Below are 23,598 nucleotides of genomic sequence, written 5' to 3'. Positions count from 1 at the left end.
CCTGTCCCAACACCCAGGAGTCTCCATTGTCCCCAAGGCACAGATAATGTGCTACTCTTGGTACAAGAGCTGGCTTGGAATGGGTTCTCACTACCTTCCTTCCAGACAAATGAACCAGTGCAGGATCTGGCTAGTTCACATCTTCTCTCATTTACCTGTGATGGAAGGTAGATGCTATAGTACAGACCAGGCCACCAAGGCTACAAAGGGTGAGCCGAGCTCGGGACAGTTAATCATTGTCAACTTGATTGGAATTAAAATCACCCAGGAGACACACCCAGAGGCATGTAGATGAGGCTGTTTCCAAAGGTGTTTGACTGGGAAGGGAATATCCACCCCGAAGAACATGGACAACAACTGTCCTCACTGGGACCTCGGCTGACTAAAAACGGAAGCAGCTCAGTGGGTAGAGGGGCTTGCCACCAAACCTGAGGGCTGCAGTTTGATCCCTGGAAGGAGAGCCACTTCCACAAACTTGTTCTCTGATCTCCACATGTGTACTTAGGTGTGCACGCGCTTGTGTGGAAAAAGCAAAGTTTGATTTGGGCACCAGCATCCTTCCAGCTGCCTCTGCTTCCTGACTGGAGATGCACTGTGACCTCGTGTTCCTGCCACCATGCCCCCCCCCCGCCCCCGCCCCAAATACATGGGCTTTGTCGTCCAAGTGTGAGCCCACATAAACCCTCCCATCCTCCCACCCATCAGTCAGTTTTGTCAGGGGCTTTGTTGCAAACTAACACAGTGCCCTAGGGGACACAGCCGTTAAAGGGAGGGAACCAGACGAATTTCTGCAGACACCTGTACTCCCAAGGCTTTTTTCTTTAACCACTCCTGACTTTTGGAGAATTAGTTTCCCTCTCTGACCTTGTGTTCTCATCTGTGTAATGGGAATAAAACTCAGGCTAATCAGTTAGCTGGCAGTTGCAGATTCTCAGAAAACACCTGCGCCAGGCTCCCAACCCCTAAGGCTTGATTCAGGAATTTCTCCAGGCAGGAAACTTTCTGCTTGCACGTGTTCACAAAAAAAAAAAAAAAAAAAAAAAAAAAAAAAAAAAAAAAAAAACAAAACCAGGTGCAGAGCCCCACAAAGACTATTTCCAGTATCAGGAACTCAGTAGGCGCTTAACCAATGTGCAGCTGAGTAGATCTCTGGCCATGTATCCAGACAAAAAGCAGCACCAGCAGCAACAACGGGGACCCCCGGCATCGCCCCTTAAAAGTCCCTTTCATCATCACCCCCACCCTTAACCCAAGGCGCGGAAAATATTTAAAACAATTTTATTCATGAAAATATGCTGTACAATGCACTCTACACGGCCTCGACACGGCACACACGCACACACACACGCTGACGGCACGGCCACAGTACACTGCCTACGATACGCACCGGGGACGCCGCACCCACCGCCCGCCCCGACCGGACACTTATAAATATGGGAGAGAGGGGCCAGAACTGGCACGGAGAAAGGGGTGTCGGATTTGGGGGCTGGATCTGGAACTGAGACCTGTTGGAGAGGCTGTGACCAGTACTGCAGGAGTGTGGGGTTTACTGACAGGATAGAGGAAATGCCAGGACCGGCAAAGATGGGAGACACTGAACCAGAGGGTAGCTGAGGACCGGAGGACTGAGCAGAATGGATGACCAAGATAGGTGTAAACGAGAGGGTTGCTGGCTTCGTGTGGTGGTCCTATGGCCAGTGAGGGAAAGTGTCGTTTGAGGACCAGATTGGCGTTGGGTGGGCTATGCGGCACATTACTGCAAAGGCCCAGCAATAGGAACTGAAGATCCAGAAACGCCCCTGCCCCACTTCCTAGGTGGCTTCCGGCATCAGCATCCACAGAGGGCCATCCGCCTGGATCTTTCCCACTCCCACCTAGCTGGACCTCAACTACCTCTCCCAGGCTTCCGGCCCCAGCAGAAGGTCTTAGGAGTTCGAACAGGAATAGCGAGGTGTCCCAGACGCTCCCTCCCACCGCCCTCTGCGCTCAGCTCTGAGGGGATGTCTCCAGCTGGGCTGGGATTGGCTCCTGGTTCCTCCCGTGGAGCTGGGTCGGGGGAGTGGGGACCCGGGGATCGGGATGGGAAGACAGAGGCCCCTTGGGGACGGGACCGGGGCACCCAAGTTGCGCAAGGAGACCCTCAGCCCGGCACCCAGCTCTGGTTAGGGGGCGGCGCCCCAGCCAGGCCAGGGGGCGGCGGAGGCAGGGCTGAGTCGAAGTTGAAGTCCATTTCGTCGCTGTCCATGAAGTCGTTGAGGATGATGGACTCGACGTCACACTCGAGGCTTCCGCTGAACATGTCGAGGTCCAGGTCGGCTGGGAAGCGGTCGGGTCCGGCACCCAGCGGCCCGGCTGCAGCAGCCGCATAGGGCCCGGGTAGCGCGTCCAGCAGGAGGCCACCGGGCGGACCCCCGAAGGCTGCGGCATGGGCCGGTGGGGCCAGACCGGCGGCGCCCGCCTCGCCGGGCAGCGTCATAAGGCTGATGGGGTGGGCTAAGGCACTGCGCGAGGGCGCCGGCGGCGCGTACGGAGCCGCTCCCTTGCCTGGGTAAGCGGCGGCCGAGCCAGCCAGCGCCAGCTCCCCGGGCGCGCCCAGCAGCGGGCCGGGTCTCGGTGCGGGTGGCGGCGGTGGCAGCAGCGCGGGCAGCGCCCCAGGGCGAAAGGGCGTGGCGGCGGGCGCGAAGCTGGCTTGCTTGTTCTCCTGGATTGTCTGCATGGGCAGACGGCGCAGCGCACCCAGCGCCGGTGGCCCGAAGCCTCCACCCCCGCCGTAGGCGCCCGCCTTGCAGCCGCCGAAGTAAGCGGGAGTCCCGGCGCGTGCCCGTGGCCCGTACGCGTCCTGCGCGCCGTCCAGCAGGGCGTCTGGCAGCCCCGCGACGCCGCCACCGTGCAGACCCAGCGGGCCTCCCAGCTCGGCCAGACGTGGTATCTCGCCCGGGCAGCGCGCACCAAGAGCTGGCGACAGCGCGCTTGCGGGACTCGGGTACATGAGTGGCGAGGACGGTGCCAGGGCCTCCAGGGCCTCGTCGTCCTCCAGCTCGGCCGCCTCCCCGAGCAGGGGTCTCCCGCTGCCGCGGAAGTCGGCCCACGCCTCATAGTCGTCGCTGGCATGTGAGGCCGGGCTGGTGGCCCACTTGGCTGAGGCCGATAGGGGCCCTGGAACCGGTGCACCAGGAGGGCTGTCGTCTGGGCTCCGCTCCGGCAGGTGCAGCTGCTTCTTCTTGCTCGCTTTGCCCTTGATGCGCAGGAACTTGGCCCCGTTGTCCATGGATACGGCCCGGCGCCGCGGGGTCTTGCCAGTCTTTCCACCCTCAGGGTTCAGCATCCACCACGAACTTTTGCCAGTGCCCTCGTTCTGTACACGGATGAATCGGGTGTGCAGCGACAGGTTGTGCCGGATGGAGTTCTGTGGTCGGAGACAGGGGCATGGGTGGCAGAAAGAGGAAAGTGAGGAAGTTAAAGGGATCAAGGGGAAAGTGATGGGAAGATGGGAAGAAAAAATAAGGGGTGGGGGGAGTCAGAGGAGGATGAGAGGAAATAGAAGGATTAATGGAGGGTAAAGGGGAGTAGAAGAAAACAAGAGCACAGGTGTAAGTACCACGTTGGACAAACCCAGACATCTATCCCCAAAGATGACCTCGTCCTGCCCTGTCCCACCTCTCGCGTAGATACAGCCAGAGGACAGGGCTGGGGCTTAAGGGCTATGGCCCACTTTGAGCTCTACACTGAACCTGTGCCACCCCTCAGCAGGGGAGCAGGACCCCATCTCCCAAACTCAGCCAAGCCTCTGGAGGGGCTGGCTAGACTGTGAGGTTCCCCCCCCAGTAGATTATGTAAGGGCTCATGCCACCGCCGCGGCTCATTTGTCCGCCCCCCTCCCTTCCCAGCCTGGCATGAAGCCAGGAGCCCGAAAACCCAGGGCTCCAGAAATCAATCTCGCGGTGACTGATTAAGCCCTGTTTAGAACTAATTGCTCTTTCGTGTGTGGGGAGAATAAATTACCTGCTTTAATTTCGTGTCTTTAAAATGCAACTGCAGGTAGAGAGGACTGTTAACCCTTTGTGGGAAGGCCTGGCCAGAGAAAGCCGAACAGGCTGCGGGGGGTGGGGGTGGCCCCTGGATAGGTATAAGTCTATAAGCCTGAGACTTTTTGGAAATTGACCCCCAATTCCTCTAAGTGCCTGTAAACTCCAGAGGCCCAGGATTGACCAAGGAGACCTCAGAGCTATTCATGTTCAAGAGGCTGCCTGTCCCTCTGACCCATCTGGCTCAGCTCTGCTCTCAAAGCCCCCTTCTCAAGAGACCTTTATACAATTTCCCACATATTCCCCATTTACGGTCAGGGAGACAGCTTCAAACAAGTGAAGAAGCTTGCTTAAATAAGGTTCCACAGAGTCTGTCTGCTCGCCCTCAGTACCTCCTGGCCTTTACCGCTGCCACCCTACCCTACCTATACCCTCATCTGAATCTCTATTGTGTCAATGGGCAGTGCCCCTACCCTACCTATACCCTCATCTGAATCTCTATTGTGTCAATGGGGAGTGCCCTTGGGGTCATCATGTGCATTGGACAGCCTTGTCCAGAGTTCCGAGGTGAACTTCCACAAAAACCTGGTGTAGAATCTCTGCTGGGTCCCTTGTCCAGTAGCCTTGGCCTTCCTGATCAGACACTGTTGTGCAGACAGCATGGGCTTGTGTAGCCGAGGACCGGGCAGGATGCCTGGCTATCTGGCCACCTGGCTGTGTAACCATGGCTATGCATCAGTCTCTGAGCTACTCTGAAATGCATGTTGTAGTCATCACCATCTCTTAAGGCTGTTATATCATTCCCTGAGCTAATGGGTGTGGTTTGGTGTTTGTGAACACTCCAGGTGCTCCTAAGCCTCTGTCTGGTCAGTACTTACTCCTAGACCCAACAGACCTGCTTGGTCACCATCTCCTGAACACCAAGACTTAAGTGCAGTTGTGCTGGGCATTAATCACTTGGGGAGGCCAGAATTACCCTTTTTCATCTGTCACATGACAGAGGTCCAGAAGCATGATGTAATTTGCCCACAGCCCCACAGCTAAGCAATGACACCAGGCAACACTCCAGCTCTGCCCAGGTCATTGGATCTGCTCTTAATTTGCTAACCCACCTAGGCACACCCTAACCACTAATCTTACAGGATTCTCCTTCTTGCCTCCTGTCCCCATCAGTCTCCAGAGATCCTTTCTCCTACCCAGTATTATCTCCATCATCCCAGCTCCACCAGGCTGGCTGTCCATCATCCCTGCTCCACCAAGCTGGCTGTCTTTGGCACTTTACGGACTTGGGAGGCAATAGCTGGAGCTTGGCAGCCTTGCCCTGCCTGGCTTCTCCTGGGGCTCCGTGAGGAGGGGAGCTGAACCCCCAGGGAGTGATGTTCCCTCAGGTAGATCCTCCCTTCCCTGGCCCGCCCATGCACCTGGTTCCCTGCCCCTCCCCCACACCTGTGTTCAGTCCTAGGAGGCCTCAGCTCTCTTCCCCCTAGGACTATTGGCCTTGCCAGAAGCTCCACCTCCCACCTTCCCAGTCCTTCTGGAATGGAAGTTCATCAGGCAACACTGCTTTATGTAGCTCAGAGTGCTGGGGCGGGGGTGGGGGTGGGGGAGAGAAAGGACACTGCCAGGTAATTGCACCTAGATAGTACCAGTCCATTTGGCCCTGGGATCCCTAAGTACTTATCTCTTGTAATCATTATGCCAAACCCTATAGAGTCAGGATAGGGATCCTTAGTTCCAAGCGAGGAAGGGTGTGGCTCCGAGACTGTGAGTTGCCAAGGTCACGCAGCTCGTTTGGCACAGAGTCAAGTATGATTTCAGGTTGGTCTTTGTGGAGGACATTCCATTCTGCTACAGGCCAGGGAAGGTCAGGGAGTTTGAAAAGGCTCTTAGCCGGTGCTCACATGTTCCTCAAACTTCCCATGCAGCTCATGCCCAAGAGCTGCCCGTGTGGAAGGCTGGGTGTGGGCTGCAAGGTCAAGACAGTCTACAAGTTCTGTGCTTCCTTCTTAGCCTTTTGCAAGTGCTTCAAACAAGCTCCTATTCTTTACAGCCTTATAAAGGCCTTTGAGGATTCACAGCTTCCTCCCCTTGCCCCCACCCTGGACTCAGACAGGAGCTGGGAGTTCAAGCCCCGGTCTCATGTCATGGCCTCATGTCACAGCCCAGGGAAAAAAAGAGTTTATCCGAGGTGGCCCAGGACCCGGTGTCACGGGATATGCCACCCAGGCCTCCTGACCCCAGCTTGGAACTCCTCCCACCCACTCCACAAAGTCTGACCTAGGAGAAGTCTACCCTTCGCTCCAGGGCTGTCCCTTTACACACACTGATGACCTGGGCCAGCTGTGCTCTGTGGAGTTTTCCAGTTTGACACTGAACAGTTTGTGAAACGGTCTCATCTAGAAGTCTGCAACGTTTTCCCCCTTAAAAACAGGATTCTCTTTTTCTAAATGAAATCTGATGTAAATCTGAATCATTAGACACTCAAGTCCTCAGCATGGGGAAGCCCCGCCCACTCAGCACCTTCACTCTCCATGAATGAGGCCCCATGGACAGGTTCTGCAAGCCAGATGGATGAGGCAGCTGAGCTCAGAGGGGTGCCAGGCTTTGCTCAGGTTTACTCAGAGAGGTGGCCTGGAGCTTGGGGTGGGGTGGAAACTTAGACCCCTGAGTGCTAAACTGGGCTCTGTTCTAGATGTGCAACAGGGCTGTGCCCCTGAGAGAAGCCCAACGCTTGCATCCCAGCCTATCTCCTTAGGGCCTAGACACCTGGTGCCAATCAGAGCTCCTAGCCAAGAGCCAGTGGCAAGCACTGATGACAACTCTGGTTTGCCCACAAGGCCTCCTGGGAGGCCAGAGGCCATGAAGAAGGTGAGGGAGGTAGAAGAGGGAGATGCCTCTGCCAGGCAGCAGTAACCAGGGCTCCCTCTTGGAGTCGCTTAGCAACCCACCACCACAGCTACGGCCCAGGCATGCCCAAGTTCCCTTGATGCCCAGGGCTGGGCTCAGCTTCTGGGGCCTCCCACATCCCACATGTACGTCTAGGTTTGGCACGATCTCTTAGGGAAGATAGGACCTCCCTGATTTGGAGCCCCAGGGAAATGCTGTAGGGGCAGAAGAAAGGGCAGTAGATTATATTCATGCCTACCCCATTCTTCCTTACAACCTGGGCCTGGGTGAATACCCTACTGGGGCCCACCCACTAGGGAGAGAAGCCTGACAAGAATGGCATATGGCCAAGTGCATGGGCTCTGACACAGGATCCAGATGCCAGTTTCAGCTCCAACACACACAAATGCTTCAACCCTGGGGCAAGGTACTGTGAAGCCCCAGTTCCTTCAACAGCTATACTGCCACCTTTGCTTCCCTGCAGCATCTTTACAGAGAGATGCTTAAACACCTGAGGTCCCTCCCTGCCCATTGCTTCCGTGAACCAAGGCCAAGTCACAACCCACACACCCTCTGTGACCTCTTAGATGTCACCCTGCACACTCCATCCTTGGCCTCCAACCTGCTAGGTCAGGTGCCCTTCCCCCCAGATGTTCACAGAGATCTCTCTTCACGTCTCTATCCCAACCACCTTTCATTTGGGACCCACTCCTACAATTCTCTTAAAGCGTGTCCCTCTTCCTCGCCATGTCTTCGTCCTCTTTCCCCAGCCTGACTTTTTCTAAAGCTACCCCCTTCTGGGTGAATACAGGTTGACCTGAATACTAACTCGAAAATCCAGTATCTGACGAGTTCCAAATCTGCACACTTTTAAGTTACAGCTTTCAGATTTGTGTCTTAGGAATGCTAAAAGTCTATAGAAATATCCCAAAATCCAAAGGGATTTTGTAATCAGAAACAGATCTGTAGCCAAACATTTTGGATAAGGGATACTCAGCCTCTGAGTAATTTATTGACCATGTTTTACTTACTGTCTGATTGCCTTATAATAGAACTTTGGTAAGGGCAGTGATTTCTATCCCCACCCCAGTTTTTACTGTACTCCATGTATCTGGCATATACTAAGCACTTAAAAGTTTGTTCGGTGACGGAATGAGAGACAGACATGCAGGATACTGGATCATAGGAGGATCTGATTGAACAAGCCCTGGCTGGCATTCAACAGGGACTTTTCCAAACTGCATTTGGAAGCAAACCCAGAATAGGATGAGAAGTAAGTGGGGATGTGGGAAAAGTCAAGCCCACCACGGTGAAGGAAGGACAGACTTCTCAGCAGGCTAAAGAAGGGCTCACAGGCAGTTGCTGCTCTCTCAGGCCTCCACCTGCTCCTAGATTGCCCCAAGTTGGCTCCCACCCAGACCTCCCACTGCAACATTCCCCTAGACAGGAAGACACTCCAAAAGCTCCAGGGGGTCAGAATGACCTCGACCTTGGTGCCTCCCGCACGGATAGGGTCTGATCCATCTGGTGGCGACAGCTCATCTATCCATCGGGACACCCTCATCTATTCCCAGGACACCCTTCGCCCACGAGCAGTAATGCATTCATCTGACAGCACAACCCCATTTATCCAGCACACCAGTCCCATTTATCCAGCAAGTACAACCTCATTTGCTAACAGCACTCCATTCACCTGACGGGGCCCCTCATTTATCCAGCAGGACACCCTCATTTATCCTCCCGGTCGGACACGCTCCTTCCTCCTGTGGTGTGGCGGTGTTCTCCGATGGTGCAACCCAGCCGATCCAGCAGGACGTCATCTCCCCTACAAGTACACTCCATCCCCCTGACAGTACAACCTCATTTATCTAATAATGCACCTTACCTTGCCTCCCAGTACCACCTCATTCCCTGACAGTACCACCTCGTTTATCTTCCGGTACAACCTCATTTCTCCTCCTCGCACAGCTTCATTCCCCAACAGCTCAACCTCATCCAATCTTACTTCTCGGGCCAGACCCTGCCAAGTTTTGGCGGAGGGGTGGGGACCGCTGAGTAGATAGAAGAGAGATCTGCCCCCTCGTTTGGTGTTCCTGCCTGCAAGGGGCTGCATGATGTTTCAACTCTATGCCATTTTTTTTCAAGACTAAAAAGAGGCTATGGACTTTGCCTTTTAAATTGCTTGGCCTAACCAGAGAGCTCCACCACCGTCTCAACTCTTCATTGTGTCCCCACTAGGACTAGAGAGGGCCCACAGAGTGTAATCTGGGATGTGAACTTTTATGATCTCTGCTGTGGTCCTGTGATCCTGGGAAGGGGGCATGGAAGGCTACCCTCTCTGGGGTGCATTCAGTGGTATGCTGGTAAATGTTTAGCAACCAGCTCTCCAGGAGGGGGAAAAGCCAGCCGATTGATTTGTAGCTGTTGCTGCCTTGTGGAATAGATCCTCCTATCATAGCCCAGTGAAGCTGCCAGTGTGAAGTCAGAGACTGAAGAACCGAGAAGAAGTGTGCACAATTGCTCTTGTGGGCCAGCTCTGCACAAGCATGTTGTTGGCATGTGCTTCTAGTACTAGGTAGCAGAAAGGCACCACCTGCTGCATGCCAGGTGTAGGCGGGGTTCTCCTATCTCGACGATCATCCCACAAGAATGGGCCACTAGTTTATGAGGGGGGAAATTGAGGCTCGGGTGAGTTTAATGACTCCCGGGTTGAAGCCCCAAGGCTGGAAGTGAAGAAGCCAGGTTCAGGTCTTGTGCTATTAGATTCCAAAACCTGTGTTCTTGCTATACTGCCCCCACGGTGGCAGGAGACACTGCTCTGCTGGCCATCCCAGTAGCTATATCCCTGTCTTGCTTCACAAGCTCAGGCTTTCCTGGCTTTCATAAGAGACAGGATATGCAAACTCTGTACCCACTGCCTGCCACCAACCCCAGCATTATCTTCTGGTCAGCCTGGTCCCTGGCAGGGGGGATTCCAAGATGGTGAGTTCAGTCCTGGGTCTTCCATTCTCCCACCCAACACTCTCAGGTGTAGATAGATGCCTCTGCAGGATCCATCACAGGCAAAACTCGCAGCCCAGGCTGGCCCTTCGGAGACTAGCCTTGTCTGTATGATGGTAAACAAGGACCCAGCTGCAGCCTCAGTGTTAGAGACCACAGCTGGGTCTCTGACCTCCCTGCTACAACTCCAGCACTCACCGAGAGGGTTCCCCAGATCCAGCTGCTCATCCTTCCGGTTCAGAGCCCCAAGAGTAGCCCCAACCCTGTCCCTAACTCCTCAGTCTATTCCTAGAACCCGTCTTTCCAGGAGCACACATCTGAGTCAGACAGACCCACAGTCTGGCACGCGAGCGCGCTGGGTGGGGGTGGCACTTGCCCTCTTGTCTGGGCTGGAGTTGGGGTGTGCAGCCCAGGCAGGCTTCCTGGTAGATGATGTCAGAATCTAGAAGTCATGTGCAAGTCCTGGGTACTAAGGTCTGCATTGGAGGAGCGGTAAAAGGCTGGGCAGATGAGGGCAAAGAGCCACAGGTGCCCATAAGTGAGCTGAGCGTCATCAGTGGAACAGTCTGGGCAGCGAAAGTCCAGGAGGAATCAAATACGAAGCAAGACATAAAGTCGGGTCAGGGCCAGATCACAAAACCCTATTCCTATCTCCCCTCTATTCCCCGCACACAAAAGAGCTCATATAACCAGCCTGGGCAAACAACAAACCAGCAACAAGAACCCAAGCTTGGGTACAACTCCAGATGGACACTCAAGGACCTTTTTAAGTATCTGAAGTCTGTCCAGTCACATTCCCCAAACCAGCAGACCTGTCTAGGCTTCCAACCACCATAAATGTCCACCTCTGGTGCCTCTGCGTACTTTGTTCCCATGTCCTTGTCCCTCCCTCTCTGCCCCCTAGGTTTTATTCCCCCATCCAGGCCTGAGCTGAGCCCCTTCCACAAGCCATGGAGACAGCTGACTGCCCCCACCACAGCACTGACAACAGACTGAGTTCAACTGAATCTGTCTCTTCCACTAAAGTCTGTGGGGCTCACAGGAAGTGTGGAGGAAGGAGGGGCCCCTCAGCAGTGTCTGACTGCGCATGTTTGGTGCATGAGCAACCCTTAAGACCCTGCCACTGGTTACCAGGGTCCTCTTGAGCCTCCCCTTTGGCTTCCCCAGGGGCTTCTGCTACCATGACCTCCTGCCTTCCTCGGTGCTTCCTAACTCCTAGGGAGAATTCAGCATATTTAGGGGGAAAGACTACTTTTTTTTTCTCTTCTTGAAGAAGGGTCTTACTATATAGCCTGGACGCACATAGTCTTCCTGGCTCAGTTTCCCCAGTGCTAGGATTATCATGCCTGGGTAAGATCATCATATACTAAATATTATCACTTTTTTCATAATATGTTATGACTACATCACCAAGTCTTTGAGTCAACCTTCTGAGCTTAGTACCCTCATTTAGCGGGTGCCAGTCCAGAGCTCTTGCTCTGAGAGGTTGCCAAGGCAGTGGTTCTCAACCTGTGGGTCACGACCCCTTTGTGAATTCGCATATCACACATCTACACTATGATTCATAGCAGTAGCAAAATTACAGTTATGAAGTGGCAACGATATGCTTTTGTGGTTGGGGGTCACCACAACATAAGGGTCAGAGCATTAGAAAGGTTGAGAACCACAGTTCTAAGGAGAAGCCTAGGCCAGGCAGAAGCTCCTAGGTTGTCCTGGATCAGAAGTGGGACTGACCGACTGGTTCAGCTGCCCCTCCCCAGAACCCCTAACTATGAAGTCATTCAGACTTGGCACGGTATTCCTCTAGTCTGATCACCTCCCTTATCTGCAGGCAGCTCCTCCCTGCTCCCCTGCCCAGGCCCTGGGAGCAGCTGCAGTGACCTCACCCAGCCCTGCCCTGGGCCCAGCTCTGGGGAAGGCCGAGCAGCTGTGCCCGAGCCCTGCAGGCTGGCTCCTGGGGGAGAAAGAGGAGGAGCAGGCATGGTGCCAAAAGAACCATCTGCTCTCCCAGGGGCACAGCCACCCGCACAGACACTGGCCTTGCCCCCCAGGGACTGCCCTTGGCCCTCTATTTTGACGATAAGTGGGCTCCCAGGGCAGCCCACTCCGACCAGGGCAGCAACCTCACTTGCCATCTGTCTGCTCCTGAAGCCTCGGAGGTCTTTCAGGACGTACCGGAGCACCACAAATGTCCACTGCAGAAATGAACAAGTGCTTGGGTGAGGTCCAGGACCAGAGGCCAGAGGCCAGGCTGGGTGTGCTAAGTGCGGCTGCCCCACTGTAGGCCTAGCTGACTTTAAGTCCTCACTCTCCCTGCTGGGGCCTCCATCTCCACATCTGCTTAGCTGGCAGGTGTCTCTGGCAAAGGGCATGCCCCTCCTCCTCAAGGCCCAGCTCAGGTTACAAGAGGAGGTGGTGGCAAGGCCAGCTGAGGACAGAGGAGGGGACAGGAGGGAGAAGGAGGAGGCCTCAGAGTTTCCCAGATTGTTGATGGAGGAGAACCGGGAGGCAGAGAGAGAAGGGTCTTGCCCAAAAGTCACACAGCCTGGCAGTGAGGCAAAGAGAACCCAATATGCCAGAAACAGGCAGCCCTGGGCTTGAGGATTACCTTGGATGAGTGGCTTTCTCATCTGTGAAAATGAGGATCCCTGGGTCTGAGGATCCCTCTCAACGGGAAAGCGTTTCTGCAGGAGCACTAGGCCCTGAGCTCAGATCCCAGGCATCCACAGAGGAATCAGGAGTGGAAGCACACAGCCACAACTGCAGTGCTTGGGCTCAGAGACAAGTAGATCCTTGGTGTTCACTAATCAGACAGTCTAGTAAAATGGCGAGCTCCAGACTCACTAAGAGACCTGGTGTCAAAAAATAAGGCTGGGAGCAATAGAGAAAGGCACAGCAACACCTGGCCTCCACATATACAGTGCACCTGCACACACACACACACACACACACACACACACACACACACACACCAAGCCTTAAATCTGCTCCATATGCCTCCCAAGGCCACAGGGAAAGTTCTGGAGACTCAAAAGTAATGGATCAAACTAAGGGCCGCAGAAGAGATTGGACTGTCAACATTCTCACAGGCTGTATTGTTGCAATCAGGGGCCAGAATAGAGAGAGATTCCTCTAACACACACACACACACACACACACACACACGCCCTTCAGGGACATGCATAGGGAGTCCTACTCTATATACTGACTACTGGGAGATACCTCCTTTCTTCACAAAGCAATGAATAACAGTAGTGACCTCTGATAAGACTTCTTAGGGACTTTAAAGGTGCTTTTCCTGAAATTCTAAGAAAGCTTGGCCATAGGCCTGTCATCCCATTTTGTAGAGGAGAAAACTATGACAGAGGATTCCCGGACTGCACAGAAAGTGAGCATAGTAAGGCTCTGCTGGTGCCATTGTGTCCCCAAGCTACACACAACCCAGCCAGTCTCACCATGAGTCTTAAGGCATGGCGGGATGGCTGCAGAGACCTCAGCCTGACGTCTGGAACCTAACTCAGGCTCATCCACTAGTCTTGCCCCGCTGTGCCCTTGCCACACAGGTCACTCTTGAGTGACTTAGCTGCTGGTGTCATCCCATCTCCCACTCCCACTGGAGTGCCAACTCCCAAGTCTGAGCTTGCCTGCCATCCCAAGTCATGCTTGCTTTTCCAGCTTTTATTCTTGCTGGATTCCCCCAAAGAGTCCCAGGGGTTTGACCTCCTTGCCTTCAAACACCCACAGCTGTGATCTGACCTTCTGTCCTGTCCTGACTGTGTCTGTCCAAAGCCGGACTCTTGGTGTCGTCGTCACCCAAGCCTGATCTCCCAGCCCCTCAAGGTCAGGTACAATCCTGACAACACGGCACAGCAGGTGCCCGGTAGTGTAGCCTTGGGTGACAGAGCCCTCAACCCTGGGTCTGTTAGCCAGGGAAAGAGGAAACTGGCCTGCCCCTGCCTCTGGGATGCTGCTTGGCTGGGAAAGGCAGACTGGAATAAGGGCCCATTTCCCATGCTAGACGCTCCGAGGTCAAACTTCAAGGGAGAGCATAAAGACAGTTGCAGGGGCAGAAAGGCAGCTTGGAATGGCCTGGCCAGAGGGCTGGCACAGGGTGAAGCCAGCCCAGGGACATTCCAGTGCTGCCGCACGTAGCTGAGACCTCTTGATTTCTTTTACTCTTCGTTTCCTCGTCTGCCAGTGGGATAAATAACACCAGTCAGTATCATGGAGCAACCGTGAAAATTCATTGGGAGAATACTGTAGGTGTTGGCACATGGCCGGTGGAATCCTGAGCTAGAACTTTAAAGTGGCTAAAGCAAGTGTCGGAGAATTGAAGTGGGAGGAAAGGTTGACAAGGTTGGGGGCTGGGACTGGAGTATCCCATGAGGCTCCCCAAGGCTGGACAGATACTGCTGGGCTGTACATATGTTCGCTCGCCCATCAGTGGGGAACTAACTAGGACAGGGCCCGTGACTTCACTTTCTTCACACTCCAGGCCCAGAGAGTCTCACCTTCCAACACCTCCCTCTGTTCTGCATCAAAGGCTGGTAGGAGCAGCACGTGCCGGCTCTGGCTGCGGCTCCCTTCTCTCCAACCATGTCTTATACAGTGTGGTGCGGATACATGGGCTAGATGTAGGTGCTGGGGCAGTAGCTCCGTCTCCTGAAACTGATGGCATTAGTTCCAAATCTCTAGGGCAGGAGGAGGGAAAAGGAGCATGGACTCAGCTAGGAAGCAGCGTAGAGAAGCAGCTGAGCCACAGTGAGTGCGCAGGGTGAGTGGGGAGGCTGGGAGGTCATCATCTAAGGGTTGACTTCTGAAAGACTGGTCACCCAGCCTACCCGTTAAAATACAGATTTCAGACCTCATGTCCAAAACATCGAGATGGGGATTGGAAAATGTGCTGGCAAAAAGCTTCTGGGCACTCTCTGATTACAGGCCGTGGACAGCTAAGGATATAGGCAAAGATCCTCAATGAGACACGTTGGCTTCCAGAACCACCTGGATGGTGGTGGCTTCAATCAAAATACCCAAGCACCCTGGCTATTTTCTCTGAAGGGTGTCCCAAGGGATCAACCAAGGAGAGCTATCTGGGTAGGTCCGTGACGATGGCAGTGGGTGGAGGCTGAGAACGTCAGCGTCAGTGGTGAAGGGTGCTGCAAGGGTGCCTGAGTGGAGAGGTGTCAGGAGACACAGGAGGTGGGGCCTGGACAAGTCCCACAGAAGGCCCAGGAACCTGGAGTAGTGTGGGCTTGGTTGGCTCCCAGGGGAAACTGGGGCGCCTTAGAGTTTTAAAACAGATCTTGGAGTTCTTGGAGCAGGAAGGCTGGCTACTCTGTGGGAGTGAGAGAGCATTGGCCACAGGAGATGGGAGGAACAGGGTAGAAACAGAGAGGGCTGCATCTAAATCTAGGCTCTGCCTTCTCCCAGATAGGCCTTGATCTCCTCAACTGCAAAATGGGCTCACAAATGCATCGCTGGCCGGACTTAAAAAGGATGAAATGGGAGACCACGTGCAAATGAGTGGGACAGACTGCCTTGCATCCAGATTCTCATCCCCTTCCCACTAGAGGCAGCCCCCTTAGAGACCAGGAAGGTTTCTCTTGGTAAAGAGGGAGGCCCTGGGGGTAGGGTGTGGGAGGCCCCACCCCCACACACCACCTGGCCCCCTCCCACCTCCACATATGGGTTGGGGGGTGGGGAAAGGCAGCAAACAGCTAAACCCTCCCAAACAGGAGTGGGTTTCCATGGTAACCGGGGTGCCAGGAGAAGGGGGGGTGCTCCAGATCCAGCTGTCCCCCTGAGCACCCTCCCTCAGGCCCTAGAGCCCAAGCTGATGCCCACCCAACAGCCTAAGCCCCCCATCTGCCTGCTCTGGGGCCAGCTGGGGCTGTCATGAACACTCCCTTGTGCTCGCAGAATGGCTGCCACCTGGGTACTGTCATGGGTAGGGCAGGCGTCTTTAAGTAGGAGGCTCAGGTTCAAGACTATCCACACCCCTACTCACAGGTGGTCCACAGTGAGAATTCCTTTCAGGACCATGATCCCCTGGGTGCCTAGTGCCAAAATGTTTCTAAGTCACAGTTCTGAAGGTTCTGGAGTTTGGGTTAAGGCCCTCTGGACCTACAGAACACCAAAGACTTCAGCTCACACACTGAATCACATTCCCCACAGGGGTTCCGTCCACCTTTAACTGGCCCTGACTCCAAGTGACCACAAAGGGTTACACCTGGACAGAGTGGGTGATGCTTCAGGGCACACTGCCCACCAGAAAAAAAGGGTCTTTCCAGGCTAAGACGATGTATCTTGCCCCTGAATGGCAGTCCAGAGGGGAATGGGTTAGAGGGGGCTAAGCATGACTGGCATCCAGCCTTATACTCTTTAACTTCTCCAGTGATCCAAAATGTGACCTGGAGGTAGACAGGGCTCTTATGGGGAGGTATCAGCCCCATCCTCCTCTGTTTCCTAGTCACTCAGCCCCTAAGTGGGGGACAGGGCCAAGGCAGGCATAGGGAGGAGCTGATAAGTCTGTTAAGAGGTCAGGGAAGCATCTTTACCCCAGAAGCTCACTGCCACTTCCAGTTCCTGACTACCCTCAAACCTCAGATGATGGCTATCACCAGCTGCCACTCAAACACAGGAGAAGGTGCGCTCCAACCCTTTCCAGATCCAAACCCTTCCCAGCAACAGCTAAGGAACCCCCGGACCTACGTAATGGCACAGAAAATGCTGGCGTCTGAGGGTTAGAATTGAGTTCCAACACTTAAGACTAGTATATGCTAGATATGCGACCTCAAGACAAGTCATTTCCACATCTGGAAAGAGGGTAGTGGTGAGAATCCGGTGGGACCTGTGTTTGGTGCATGGGTCTCACTAGTCCGGTACTCTGGCAGGGCCTCCCTGCTTCTCAGTTCCTCGATTCCCCTCAACGCTGCACCAGAGTAAGTCCGGAGGCTGGAGCCCTCAAGGTCTGCAGAGAGCCCCCGACCCGCATTAAGTGGGGGCTGAAGGGCGATGAACTTTCGAACCCACAAACCCCCCGCGCCGTTCATTACCTTAACGCGAGTTAAAAATAACCGTCTCATCTCTTTAAATTAGTCTGTCTGCAATTACCGCCTGGCACGGCGCTGCCCGCCATCGTCCCGCTGGAGCGGCGCCAGGTGGCAGGCGGGGCCCTCACCCTGTCTGTCGGTCTGTCTGCTGCCTCCCGGCCCCGCTTCCCCCGAGGAGCGGCAACCCCTGAGGTCCCCGGAAGCCCCACCCCGAGACTCCCCAACTTGCGCGGGGTGGGGGCCTGGGGTCGCCTAGGGCCAGTCTAGTGAGGAGCTAAAAATTGGGGAGGGGGCTCCGGGCACGGCGTCGGGGGAGGGGCGCCGGGAGGCCCGGGAAGCCGGAAGGGCCCGCAGCGCGCCAGCGCTCGTGGGTGGGTGTGAGCAGGTGGTCGTGGGAGTCTGCCGGGCGTGCCAGCAACTGTGCCAGGAGCGGCTGGCACGGGCTCGTGCCCAGGAGGCGGGCAGCTGCCAGCCCCTCGCTCGTGCAGTGAGGGGGGTGAGGACACCCCCCCAATCGGGGCTCACACCGCCTCCTCTCGCACCCCCACAAGCCCTTGGGGCTGGGGATCCCCGAGGACAAAGGAGGGGGAAGGCGCCCTGGTGGAGCGGGCTGGGGGGAGGGGGCACAACTCTCCAAATCACCGCTCAGGTCTAAGCGCAGGACCCTGCTGCTGGCCTCTGGGATCAGCCCCTCATTCAAGACCCGCCCCACCTGGAACTTACAGGGCCAGGCCTAGGCCAGATGGGGCCAGCACCCGCTTTCTGATCCCACCCCTCAGCAGCAAGGCTGTTTCAGCCCCTGGGGGAGTGGGGAAGTCCCCATCCACTGGGCTCCTCCCCTCTGGGCCTAGGGACAGAAATGGGAGGCGCCCAGGCCTGGCCTGGGAGCTCCCCAAGGACTGGCAGCCAGGAAACACAAAAGGAGTTGAACAACTCCAGAGGCGTTCAGTGGAAGAAACGGCAGGACCGTGCAGCCAGGAAGGCTTCCTGTAAGAGGCCAGGGCCAAGGGAATGTGGAGTTTATGGAGCAGCTGGGCCGGAATGGGAGGTTCTACTCAGAATCACAGCTCTTGGTCCACTACACTCCTGGCAAGCCCTGAGCCCAGGCTCCATTCTCTCTGTCCCCAGAGGACCCCGATCGGCCCTTTTGATGGAACCCTAAGTAGTCCTAACTCTCCAGGTCTCTGTCTGGTTTGGGTGGTCTGAGCCTGATGCTGTCTTTCGCAGCACTGGGACCCCTTCACCTTTCCAGAACCACTTTCCTGCCAGTCTGAGAGCCCTAGGTTCCAGTCTGCAACTGCAAAGTACCCCCAAATCCAGAAGGCACAGTTTCTACTCAATGCGTTTGAACATAGTCATTGCACCCCTCACAAAACTATCTCCCCAGTTTTCCCTAATCAAGAAGACAGCTCAGATCAAATGGAACCTCCTCTGTGAGGGAACATCAGATTCCCTAGAATATGGAACCCACTTTCCCCAGTCCCCGCCCCACCCACCAGTCTTTCCTGTCTCAAAACACAGGGTCTGGATGTGGAAGCTGCCCAAAGCAATGCATCCTGAAGAAGGTTCCCTTAAGGAGTCATAGTGAACGTCCCCACCCCCATGGAATCAAGGTTTGGTACCCCTCGGGGCTTCAACGACAACACTTTCGTGGCGGGATGAAAGGGATGAAGGAATAATGGATCCTTGGTCCTGGCACCTGAGGTGTACCCAGCCTTGGTCAAGCTGAGATTAGATGAGAGCTGGAGACAGCGCCTCCTCCAGGTCTCTGCAGGAATTGACTTGTGTGCCAGAAGGGGTTCAAGGGCAGGAAGTTCTAGGAATGAAAAGAAAAGGAGGCACCTTGTGGGAGTAAAGGGGGGGAGGCAGAGGACAGCCACGCAAGAGACAGCATCAGTTAGATTCCCTCCAGAGTCTGGGTGCTTTCTGCCAGGACCAGGAGCAGGAGTCTAAGCTTGGGGCTGCTCACCCAGTGCCCCAGTCCAGGACTGTGAGTGAGGCACAGAGAGGGCCAGTGTGTCCCCAGCAGTGTGGTGCAGTGGGAATTGCATGCAGTGGGCAGACAGGAGACTTGGACCCTTGTCCAGGGCCTGCTGCTTCCTGACACCCTCAGGAAAGAGAGTCCTATCACCCCACAGGGCCTCAGTCTCACAGTTTGAGAAATGAACTCACGGGGCTCAATTCTCTCCGAGCACACCGCCATCACATTCTACGATTTATATCCACCCCTGCTGGCTCACCAGTGGCAGCAAGACTATTTCCAGAGGCTTGGTGGGACCTGGAGAGGTGACACACCCGGGCTGGAATTCAACTTGCCCATTTTCTACCTGTGGGCAAGTTGACTTTCGTGCTCTGGACCTCAGAGCCCTCCCCTGTAAATGGTTATAGTAACACTCAGCTCGCAGGTTACTGAGCACTTTAAAGATAGAAGAAGAGCTTAGCCCCAACATGCTTGCTCAGTGAACTGCAATTGGCTCCTGGCTCCTAGTTTCAAGTGCTTGCTTCCATCTTTCCCCGGTCTCCATCATCCATCCAAACCTGTTGGAGCCTCTGCCTCTTCCAGGAAGCCCCCCTTTTCTACTCTGGTCCGGGTATTCTTTCCCAGTTCACACCCTCTGAACCACCTACTCATATCTTTGCTCTCACTACACACATACTGATGGCTTCTTGGGCCAGACTCTCTATAAGGTGCCGTGGGTACAGAACAACCCTGACATTGGCTTTCAAAGGCGTAGGAGGGAGGGAGGGAGAGCGAAGTGAGACACACATGGTTGATCCACAATGCATGCCTCGGGGCCAGAAAAAAATGGTGAGTCCTGAGTTAGCTACCGCAGGTTAGGGAAGACTTCCCGGAGGAGGCACTGGGACTCTGTGACCCTGAGGATAGGGGCTGCATCTCCAGGAAGGAGAGGAAGGTGGACTCAGGAAACAAGGGAAGCAAGTCCAAGGGCAGGACATACTTGAGAGGAAGTTGTATGCTGGTGGGAACTGAGCTATGGGGGACTGGAGAATTGATGGGATGAGACTCAGGTCTACTTTTCTGCCCTGTGTCCCTGCCCCATAATGATCAAGGAGAGATGAAGAAGATGCCAGCACACCACCATCCAAGAGCTGTGGGCTCCCAGGACAGCCAGGTGCATCTGGAGCAATGCATGGCCACAGCCCCTGCCCTTCTCCTCGGACCCTGCTGCCAGTCAACATCCTGCACAGCCCCATCTCTGGACACAGACATGTCTTCCTCATAGTGGCCCTCCTGTCCCACAAGTGGTCCCCTAAAGTCTCCTCACCCCCAAATGCATAAGCTAGCCCCATTTCCCAACCAGATGGCCAGAAGAAGAGCTGGGTCTAGAAGCTAAAACCCAGTGAAGACCCCCATCGAAGTCTTCTCCCAATATGGCCCTCCCCTTTCCACAGCCGGCCACTGAGGACCCTCAGGGGTACCTCGCTCCTTAAGTGCATCTGGGCCCAGGAAGCCAAGGAGGTGGGAGATAAGTTGCCTAGAGTGGGCAGGGATAGACGCCCAGGCCTCAACGCCCTTCCCTCAAGTACCAGCAGGGATTACCAAGCAGCCCCCACCCATGCTGTGCCGGGGAAGGGGCTGACAACACCTGACGGATGAAGAACTCATCTCAGGTGACCTGCCGTGCGTTTTACCCCGTCTAGTTGGTGCTCCAAGATGAACTCTTGACACCATAGAAAGAACTGAGGACTCATGGTCTGTTAGCACGCTTCATTATGGGGCCAGCTCCAGGAAGGGCAAGGGAGATTTGGGAGGGAAAGCAGACAGGAGCCCCAGGTCACGACTCCAGCTCTTTCAAGCGGGTGCCCTAATGGAGAGGGTGAAACAAGTCACAAAAAGCGAAGGGGGCTCCCCCGTGTCTGTGGCCTGGACATGAGTTATGCTGCTATGCCCTCAAGGACAGGCTAGGGATATTCTTCTGGGAAATCTCAAAAAGGTAATCCCTTGTTACCCTACCAGACCTTCAATCCCGCGCATCCTTCCTAGGGGACATAAATGAATACAGCTACAGCTAGTACGCCCCTCCTCCCCGGTCAACTGACCTGCCCCACGCCCTGGACGCGCACTCCAAGACCCCTAGGGGTATTCCAGAGCCTCCCTCCCCGTGGCCTGCCCAGAACCCGGACGCCCCCACCTTCCAGCCGGCTGAGCTGTTGCTGTCGCCTTTATCCTTGAAGTAGGGCACGTAGCGGACCATCCAGTCGTAGATCTGCGAGAGCGTGAGTCTCTTGTCCGGGGCGCTCTCGATGGCTTTGGTGATGAGGTCGGCGTAGGAAAGGTTCCCCCACGCGTTCCGTCGGGAGCTCTTAGCTTTCCGCAACGGTCCGACCTCCGCGCCCAGAGGCGGCGCCGGGGCCATCGCCGGGGCCGTCGCCCTGCGTTCTGGCCCGCAGTCTTCGGAGCCTTCAGCCACCCCTGCGCCCAGCGCCCCGTCCTCGTCGCCGGCCAAGTCGGGCTGCGGCAGGGGCCAGGTACAAGAGCGCGGCCGGCTCTGCGGCGCGAAGTCCGGGTCCACGTCCACCTGATGCGCTCGCAGCTTCGCAGCCATGGTCCCGCCCGGCTCGGGCGAGGCAGGGAGGGAGGCTCCGCGGAGGGTGGGCGCGCGGCTCTGAGATCTGCGCGCCCCGGGGAGGCCCGCGGGAGGGGTCCCTGGCGGCGCCGGCTCAACCGCGGGGCGCCATGGACCGGGGCGCGGAGGCAGGGGATTGGACGCACTGGCGAGCACCGAGGGAGGGAAAGACCCAGGCAGTGAGGGGGCGGCGGCCCGGGAGCCCAGCGGGCACACACCTCGCCCAGCCCGGCTTCTAGCACCTGCCGCCTGTCTGAGCTTGCAGCCACCACCGCCACCGCCGCTGCCGCCGCTCCGCGGGCGCCGGCCCCGCGCGCGGGCCCCGCTCTCCCGGGACGAGGCTGGCTTGCACCATGCCGGAGCCCGAGCCCGTGCCAGAGCCCGCGCCGCCGCCTCCCGGTGAATGCCGCCGCCGCCGCCGCCGCTCCTGCTCCAGCGCCAGCTCCCGCGCCTGCCGCGCTCAGCGCCGGCTGCACCTCGGGATGGGCGGGGGACGGGGCGGGCCCGGCGCAGAAGGAGGCGGGGCGTGCTCACCCGGGGCCGCGGAATCCTTGCTTACTGGGTGCCCCGCCTGCAGACTGTGGGGGGCGCGGAGCTCCCGCTAAGGGCGACCCCGCCAAAGCCCCGCACGCCACAGCGCCTCCTAGGGAGCAGGCGAGAAGCAGCTGGTGCGGTCCCGCCCCCTGCCAGGCCCGCGGGGGAGGGCGACGTGGGGGCGGATCCCGAGTGCTCCCATTGGTGCACAGCGGGACTGCCCAGCCCACAGGCTGCAAAGGATCCCTCCCAGAAGCGCGTCAGCGGGTTATTGTTACAACCCGGGGTTTCCCGGGGCAACAGGAATGGGGCGGGGCTCAAAACACTGGTCCCTCCCTTCTTCTACCACCCTCAGAAATGCCCCGCCCTCTGTTTCTAGACCCCTGACGTTTCCAAGTCTTCTTTGCAACAGCCAGACCAAGCGTGGGTCTAACTCTCCTCTCTCTTCTTTGTGCCCTGGACCGGTCTAGGGAAAAGGAATGGTTTAATAATTTCTGGATTGTAGACCAGGCGTTGTCATAGCCCTACCTGTTCCGTGTGCAAATGGGCTTCCTAGGTTTTATGGCGCTTCCAAGCACAATTTTAGAGCTTTGATTTTCAAAGTTCAACTTGTGGGAGAGGTTTATCCTGCATACTATTTAAAAAGATCCTTGGACCCCGACCCTCGAGTTTCTGGCGGTGGGTCTATGTTGGGACGGAGACAAGTTCTCCGACACTAAGGACCTCGCTACAAATCAATGTCTTTCAGAATGTGGACTTTTGAAGCAAGTTCAGAATGTTTGGGGAAGGAAATTCATTCATTTAATGGGTATTTATTTATTGAGCGTCTTCGTCGTTCCTGTCTCCTTTCAGGGCCCTATGGCAAGAACAGCAAACGGATACAAATGAGGTCCCTACTGTATAGACAACTAGAGGAGGACTCAGATGTTAATCCCATCATCACGTGACCTGAGAGGGAGCAGCTCCTGAGAGGCTATGCAGTCCATTACCTCATCCCAAAGGGTACAGGAGGCTAAGTCTCCAGACACCCCTCCATCTGCCAGCCTTTGCTCAGGCTATGCCGTATGCCCAGAATCACCCATTTCCATCCACAAGGCCCCCACCCAAACTCAGCTTAAACGTCAGCCTAATTCTGACACCTCATCTAAGTCCAACCCCTGCACATCCCTTACTATTCCCTGCTTGCTCAGACCATTGATGCCCTTTGGCAGTCTCCTGTTTTGAACCAAGAGGAAACTGAGGCCCAGAGGGGGGTAGCAACCTACCCAAATCAGCATGGCCAGCACTAGAATTCCAAATTTTAACCCCTTCCTGGCCAGTACCTGGTAGAGTTCTCTGGATAGTGGAAAAACTGTGTTCTCCCTAAGTGAGACGGGCCTCCTCTCCAAAAACTACCTTCGCTCAGATTAAAACCCAGGAAAGGATGACTGCCAAGGGTGAAAGTAAGACTTGGATTGCAAGACTGGAGCCTCTCCCCCTCCCCCACCAGGGTTGGAGCCAACCCATCTTTGC

At 55.9% G+C, this 23,598-nt stretch overlaps 1 protein-coding gene across 1 annotated transcript; it reads right to left on the bottom strand.

The window, feature by feature from the left end:
* Positions 1-1,261: 1,261 nt before the first annotated feature.
* Positions 1,262-21,670, bottom strand: Foxo6 (forkhead box O6). Its single transcript, XM_085686508.2, has 2 exons — positions 21,118-21,670; positions 1,262-3,406 (listed from the first exon to the last, which is right to left on the bottom strand). The coding sequence occupies exons 1-2, from the start codon at positions 21,529-21,531 to the stop codon at positions 2,141-2,143; spliced, it is 1,680 nt and encodes a 559-aa protein (XP_085542634.1). The 5' UTR covers positions 21,532-21,670; the 3' UTR covers positions 1,262-2,140.
* Positions 21,671-23,598: the final 1,928 nt, after the last annotated feature.

Source organism: Myodes glareolus, chromosome 3 (assembly GCF_982192425.1).
Source record: "Myodes glareolus chromosome 3, mMyoGla1.1, whole genome shotgun sequence".
NCBI classification, from domain to species: domain Eukaryota; kingdom Metazoa; phylum Chordata; class Mammalia; order Rodentia; family Cricetidae; genus Myodes; species Myodes glareolus.
The sequence above is the reverse complement of the archived record's forward strand: the minus strand, read 5'-3'. Positions and strand labels throughout refer to the sequence as shown.